This window comes from Pteropus vampyrus, unplaced genomic scaffold (assembly GCF_000151845.1).
Source record: "Pteropus vampyrus isolate Shadow unplaced genomic scaffold, Pvam_2.0 Scaffold24, whole genome shotgun sequence".
NCBI lineage: Eukaryota > Metazoa > Chordata > Mammalia > Chiroptera > Pteropodidae > Pteropus > Pteropus vampyrus.
This window is the reverse complement of record NW_011888805.1, coordinates 9,816,443-9,823,962: the sequence shown is the minus strand read 5'-3', so window position 1 is coordinate 9,823,962 and position 7,520 is coordinate 9,816,443. Positions and strand designations below refer to the sequence as shown.

The window sequence follows — 7,520 nt, the reverse complement described above, 5'->3', positions numbered from 1 at the left end:
TAGTGGTCCCGTATAGGCAACATCAAGCACTTGGCAGTGTAGTAAGTTTTGTTATTGTTTAAACACAAAGACCTACTTTCCTTTCTAGGGAACATGGTCCCAATCAGTAGGATAAAATAAACAAAAGAAAATTCACTAAAACAATGAGAAAACTTCTATTCTCTAAGTTCATTTATGTCTCTAGGTAAATGGAATATGAGTAAAGGGAACGATATAGTTTGGTGTAAGAATTTCAAAATGGTTGTAGTTTTAAAAGGCTTGTCTAGAGTTTATTCTAAATCAGATTTCAAGTCATCAGGTTGTTTTGTTGCTGCTGTTTTTGTTGTTTTTCTTGAAAACATTGGAGCTTTAGTTGCAAAATGGATTTCTGAAGTTTTGCTTGAAAATCAAAATGCCATAGAAATGATTGACAATAGCTTTCAAAGCCACTTGGAGATGGAAGTTACCAACTAGTAAATGTTTGCCAATAAATGTATGGACTTAAGAGATCTTTCAGTGAATCCATACCTTCCAACCACGCAGGACAAGTACATGTTGAGTACTACTCCTATTTGTCCCTGAAAGCAGGTAGGTACCCACCAGCTGTCCAGCTCTTCTATCAGATCTCCTGCCCCTATGTTTTCCTGTCCTAAAGGTCAACACTTGTCCTTGACTGACATTAAAGGAGAAAAAAGAAGGTCCTGAAATTCAACAGGGCAAAACTGACATTTAAGAAAAGAACTTTAACTAAGGGACTAAAAGGAAACTAAATGTACAAAAACCCAGAGGGATTTCTAGAGGGTCTGATAAAAAGTGCTTAAGCTGTGGCATTAGACAGATGTGATTTCCAGCCTTAGCCAATCACCTATCAAAGGCTCACCTGTAGAATAGATGACTACCTTTCATAATAATAATGACCAGCTAGTGGGCAAGTGTGAAGGTTAAAGAAATAATGTCTGTGCAAGTGTAGACCTCAGACAGGCTGAAGTGTAGACCTGCTGAGAGGTGCACCTGAAGAAATGACCTTCACTCCATCCACTCTCATGGCCGGTTCTCAAGATTGGCTGAGATTATTGGTCACCATTTTCTTGCTCCTTGTGATCAGTCAGAACGTTAGCCAGGCTTCTCAAAAAATAGATGAGAGGGGAACAGTAGGGTATTATTTCCCTGTGAGGATGGCAGAGAAGGCCTCTCACCTGGGGGAACCTGGTCCTGAGCACCTGGCAGTAGCTACAATCCTATGTCTTTGTGGGAAATGTAGGGCTCTGGGGAGTTAATACCCATCTGAGAGATGTGTGTTATCCTTCATTGCTTAACCATTTCCTGAAATGCCTTAACTTTGGCCATTGAAGAAACTTGATACCTTGTGTGTCCATTGGACTCTTTCCTTCATTCTCATTACTATCTTATGGACAATCCTTCAATGAGTAAATGCTTGGCACATCTAGAAGCACAATAGAAGTTAGCTCCTTTCTGTAGCCTACTCCATCAGACGACTGATCCAACCCCTGAAATCTCACCTGATGATAGGCCATCCTAGTTTCTCACTCACCCCTACCCTGTCTTGAGAACACTGTCTAAAATTCCTTCTCATCAATGTGGATATGTCTTTTTATCATTCCCAATTTCACTCCCTCTCTTCTTTTAATGAATTTCTGGGACAGAACTTCTGGACTTGAATACCATCCAAGGAGAACAAATAATGCCTAGGAAGTGACCCTTGAAGAGAGAAGTAATTATTTTAAAATAGCTTTTTGCTGTATCTGAGAACTGGTCTCTGCATGTCTACCTCTGCATCTCTATAAAGAATGACTCACCTCTCCTCCCCCCACCAATAACCTGTTGAGGAAGATATAGCAACAGGTTATACAAAATTGTAAGAAAAGCCTCTCATCCATTCCTCCTCATCCACTCCTCCCATGCCCTCTGTGGTTCCACGATTGATTCATTAATTTATCCAACAAATAGTGAGTGTCTGCTATGTACAGGTTCTTTTCTAGATAATGAAAATACAGCTGTGGAAAAAAAAAAAAAAGGCAGACCTGCCTTTATGTTCCATTGGAGTAGGGGAAGACAAGCTATAAACAAATAAACTATAGTGTGTCAAGTGGTTTACATTTAGAGAGAGTTGCAGGGGGTAGTTTGTAATTTTAAATCAAATGGTGAGGGAAGCCTCACTGATAAGACAACTTCCTAGCAAAGAAGAGACCTGGAGGAGTGAAGGGAAAAGCCTATGGATACCTGAGGGCACAGCTTTCCAGGAAGCAGCTGATACAAAAGCCCAGAGGCCAGAGCATTTGTATTTAAGGGCCAAGCAACAGGGTCAGTGTCCTGCAGCCAAGTGAGCATGGCCAGAATTAGAGGTCTGAGAGCTTATGAGAAAAAGAATCAGATTATGCAGGATGGGTTTTTACTCTTATGAGACGGGAAGCCATTGGAGAGTTAGGAGTAAAAGAGTAGCATGATCTGATCTATGCTCAAAGGATCGCCCTGTCCACCCTGCTGAGGCTAGATTGGAGGGAGGCAAGAGACCAGTAAGGTGTCCACAGCAATGATGGCTGCCTGGAATAAGGTAGTTGTGAGAAATGTCATATTTTGGAAATAGATCCATTAGAATGTATTCATGGAATGAATACATAATGTGAAGGAAAAGATGAAGACAAAGATGGCCTCAAAGCTTTTGGCCTGAGAAACTGTAACAGTGGAATTGCCATTTGATCATAGGATAAAATCAGTGAATTCCTGGAGTCTTGCTAAACAAACACTCTTTGCTTCTTTCTGGCTAGAACTTAATGTGAGTCTAAGAAGTCTAATTATGGTTTCATCTGACAGATTTAAAATTTTGATTCTTCTTTTACATAACCCAAATAACAAATATTTCACATTTCAAAGCAAAAAAATTTAAAAAATTTATTGAAATAAGATGACAGTATTATTCCTAACACAATGAAGAATGTGACAATTCTTATTTTTTACAAAGTATTTTATTCTTGCCTAAGCATGCCTAGTGATTTGCCTAAGCATGAAAGCAAAAACAAAGCAGGACAAACAAAATAAAACTAAAATTTGGTGCTACTAACTTTCATGTGGCAACCATAATTGTTTTTTAAATCAGACTTCAGAACTATTGAATTTCATAAACTTAAATGCTATTGAGCACAAGAAATCTTTATTCCTCATCCTTCCCATTGCTCTCAACTTGCTTTTAAAAGGACAACAAGACAAAAAAGATAGTAAGCAAAAAAAAAGCATAATTTAAAAACATAGATTACAATAATTTTTGTCCCTAGATCTACGCCCTAATTTATTTTCTCTGACCATATGGGAAAGCAATGAAAGCAATCAATCCTCTAGCTTTCGTTGTGTCTCTTACGTGTGCATTTCTGAATAATTTTAATCCATTTATTATTGTGTATAATTGTTTGTAACCAGAAGCTTTTATTATATTTTTATCACACTTTGGAGCAATTTCCATGAGGAATTGTGCAAATGTTCTCCAATATATACCTCTTCACAAGAAAGACAACCTTAAACACATATGTGACTAAGCCCAAAATGAAGAAGGTAACTTTCTGTTGATTACACTGAGCTTCTAGGAGGTTATTCATGAGCTTTAATTGGCCCCATAATCTCTGCCAGGACCAGGCCCTCTCCCAAGTCAACCTATCACCCACTGTGTGCTTTCTGCTTCAAAGTGACTTCTCTACTCGACCCTCTACTATCCCCATGGTCATAGTCAAACTCTCATTCGTAAGATCCTTGTACATAAAGATTATGAACGTGCGTCTGGCAGGAAAATCTTCTCCAGGAAGATAGAGTAGTGTTTGTGGTATCAATTGGAGTTAAGGTTTCTTTTTCACTTTGTTGTTGAAAAATATTATACCTGATTTTGAGAATAAAATTAAATTCTTCTAAGGCAATATTAAAAAGCAAAATGAAACAAAAACAAAAGTAAACCTTAAAGTGAGTATATGTTAAATGAGGGAAATTATATTGAGTAGGTATTCTTCGTTATTACAATCTTAATCTAGGTATTCATTCAGAGATCATGAGGTTTTTTTTAAAATACTATTCTTATTTACATAGAATTTAAAAGAAAATATTGGTTTATTAAGTAGGAATATTTTATAATAGAAAATAAGTGTATGAAAAAGTATATTCACATAAAATAGGAATATATGTGAAAATATTCATTCATGTAAAAATTTCACTCATGTAAAAGTTGGCACATTTATGTCAAGTTGTCTCAATAGAGAGTGAAAAAGATTGCTTCAAGATTGCTTGTTTATAATGCTTTTTGCAAAAATTCATTCAACAACAGTTTGTTACATGCTTATTATTCCTTGGCTCTTAATTTTTTTTTTTTAGAAGAATGGAGATTGTTGTTAGGGATGTTATATTCAGAAATAAAGTTCTGTATTTCATAGAGCCCTTATTCTCTGCCTCTTCTTTAAATTCTAATGTGTTTTTTGGCGAAGGATGGATACTGCTTAAATTTAGTTTACAAATTTAGTTACAAAAAGAAGAAAGAATGGACAAAGAAGTCCGCAAAGTGTGACATTGCTTTAAGAAAATACAAAAACAGTTTTCAATGAGACGCTTCAAACACGAGCCACTCTATTCTCGGAGCTTTTGATTTCCATATCGCGGACAGCTCCATGCCACTTCAAGGAGTTTCCACACATTTCTCTTCGCTTTTCTGGCTGCTTCTGTCTAGCATGGGCTGATATATTTCAGCTACTACACAGTAACTAGTGTGAGGTGTTAGAGCTTCAAGTTCAACAACTCCATGAGCTCCTTCATATACCTTTCGCTTCTGTGAACAGGGGAAAATAAGAGATGATAAATGGTTTTCAATAAGTCACTGATTTGTTCTATTTTTGATAAAACCTATAAGTTGTTTCCGGTCACAGTATGACTTCTTCTTACATCCTTTTTCTCCAGAGTCCTGGAAAGCAGACTGAGAAAGACGCAGGTCGCGTGGCTTTGTAGGTACTACATGAGGGCTGCCAACTGATTGACTCAGTGGTCAGTGTCTTGTTTAAGAATTTGAACTCTGCAGTGATGAGAATGAAGTAAATTTGGAGACAGCTGTAGACACGCAACATGTGGTCACAGAGAGGCAGAGTGGGATTTTTTTAAGATTTGCTTCTCCATTTCTCCTTCCCAGTCACTATAAAAGCCTGGCAGCACTTTATTTCTTGCTTCTGGCTGTCCATAAGATTGCTTATTATCTCCTGATAAAACTCCCCCGTCTCCTCCTCTTTCCTTTTTGAACCAGTTTGAATGGGGTTCTGTTTCTTATAGCCAAAGGAACCCTGTCTTAGATGGACATCCAAAAAGAAATATTTACTTAACTACCAAACCAAGATAAAAGGCCCCGACAATGAATTAGAATAACATAGCAAAACTGGCACAAACATATTATGCTCCGATCCAAAAGTCACTTTAAAATAAGATGTGGAAAGTCTATAAAAATGAATATTTGTGGCAGTCAAATGAAATTAAATATTGTTAATACCAATCTTTACACAGGGAAGATTAAGTGGAGACAGATTGAGTGACTGAATAGATGCAAATGCATACACACACACACACACACACACACACACACACTAATGGTAATGCCAAGTACTAATTGCTTATCAGTGAGGGTGAAAGTGAGAAGGAACTGAAAAAAGATAAGGAAAAAAAAGAGATAGAGTAGCATGAAAGAGGCTACTCATATATGGCTAAAATGTTAGTCAAATGAACAAAATAAAAAGATATGAAATGAACAAAATAAAAAAATATTCTTATCTGAACTTACCTTTTCTAGGGAATTGTTAATTATAAAGACTCGGTATACCAGCTCATAGGAATTTTCCATTGATACATTTTTCCCTTTCTGGTTTCTATATGGCATGTTTGGAGCATGGAGAATCACCAGCAAAGAGCCATTAACCTGGGTTATATTCATGACTGGAGGATCTATTTTTGCTGGAGAAAGAATAGGAAATTTTGGCAAATTATTCAAAAAATATATTTCACATGGACACATTATGCATAACAACAAGTCACTAAATTCAGAGACCTGGCAAAAATCATTATGAAGAGATACTGCTGACACCTAAAATGTAAATATTTAAGAAGTTTCTTTGAAGATAAATTTTTATTTGCACAAACTAATAAATTCTGTTTCAGTTTTAAGAGGACATTTATCAATCATTTCCATAGCCTGCAGTGATTATTTTGGAAAATGAAGTTTAAAAAGTTATTTGAGAGAGATCTTAGGGTAAAACAAATATTTTGTAGATTCTTAAATAAGTAAAATTTCAAAGCAGCTCTAAAACCATTTGAAGACTTATTGCTATAAAATTAATTCAACAGGTTTATGTTATATACTGCGAGACAGCACAGGAAGGATCAAGAAAGAATTTTTGGTTCTTGCATTTTAGTATCAATAATCAAATCATTATTAACTAGGAAAGAAAATTGTATAAATTAATAGTCACTTTAATTTTCCCCAGCTTAACTATAGTAATTCTAGGTGGACTTAATTCTTTTATGAATTTTGTTGTTCTTTTCTTGTTTGTATTCATTGTATATTTTCAGTTTGCAGATTCATATCTTTTATAATTCTTGAAAATTAGCCACGATCAATTGATACATAGAAAGGTAGATCAATGAAGCGGGGAAGGGGGGAAGAGAGAGAGAGAGATGGATGATAGATGCTTTTCTTCTGGAATTTTGATCAACATCTGTTAGAATTTCTTATTTGATTCTCCATGTATTAACTTCTCTTATATATTTCTTTTTTTCTCAACAGAGTATTCTGAATGGTTTCTTCAGATCTGTCTTTCAGTCTAGCAATTTACTATTTAGTCATGTATAAACTGATTTTTAACCCCCCCAATTTTATTTTAATCTCAATGATTATATATTTTTTATTCTAAGAGATCTATTTAGGTATTTTTCAATCTACCTGTCTTTAAAAAAAATAAATTTTTGTCCTTTGATTATGTTTTTATCCTGTTATATCTATAAACTCATTTATTTTATTATCTGTTTTCAACATTACAATACTTGAAGTGCTGGTCTGGTCAGTGCTTGTTTTTTCCACACTTGATTATGTCAGTCTGCTTCCTTATGTTTTTATTGTGAGCACATATGTAAAAGTTGATACTTTCTTTTTTGTTGCTCTGGTTTGATTTTTTATTTTAAATAAACTTTTCATTGACCTTTAAGATAGATAGAGACAAATAAATAAATCATAAAGATACAACTCAACAAATCTTTACAAATAGATGCTCTTATATAGCTACCACCCAGATCAAGAAATAGGACATTACCAGCACCCAGAAACTTCCTTCATGTCCCCTCCAATTACTTAATCCTGGAAGATAACCACAATTGTCCTTACTTCTAGTGTCATGTATATTAGTTTTTAGAATTTATAATATACACTCTTTTGTGTCTAGCTTCTTTCACTTTTATTTATATGTATAATTATGGGCTGAATTGTGTCACTCCCAAATTCATAGGTTGAATTCCTAACTCCA

At 35.3% G+C, this 7,520-nt stretch overlaps 1 protein-coding gene across 1 annotated transcript in view; it reads right to left on the bottom strand.

Annotated features, from left to right (window-relative positions):
* Positions 1-4,645: 4,645 nt before the first annotated feature.
* Positions 4,646-7,520, bottom strand: part of IL22RA2 (interleukin 22 receptor subunit alpha 2) — a 17,590-nt gene continuing 14,715 nt past the window's right edge. Inside the window, exons 4-5 of the mRNA XM_011356233.2 lie at positions 5,789-5,958; positions 4,646-4,795 (exon numbers count right to left, since the gene is read on the bottom strand). Of these exons, the coding sequence (XP_011354535.1) occupies positions 4,646-4,795; positions 5,789-5,958 (320 nt within the window). The remainder of the gene's footprint in view (positions 4,796-5,788; positions 5,959-7,520) is intronic.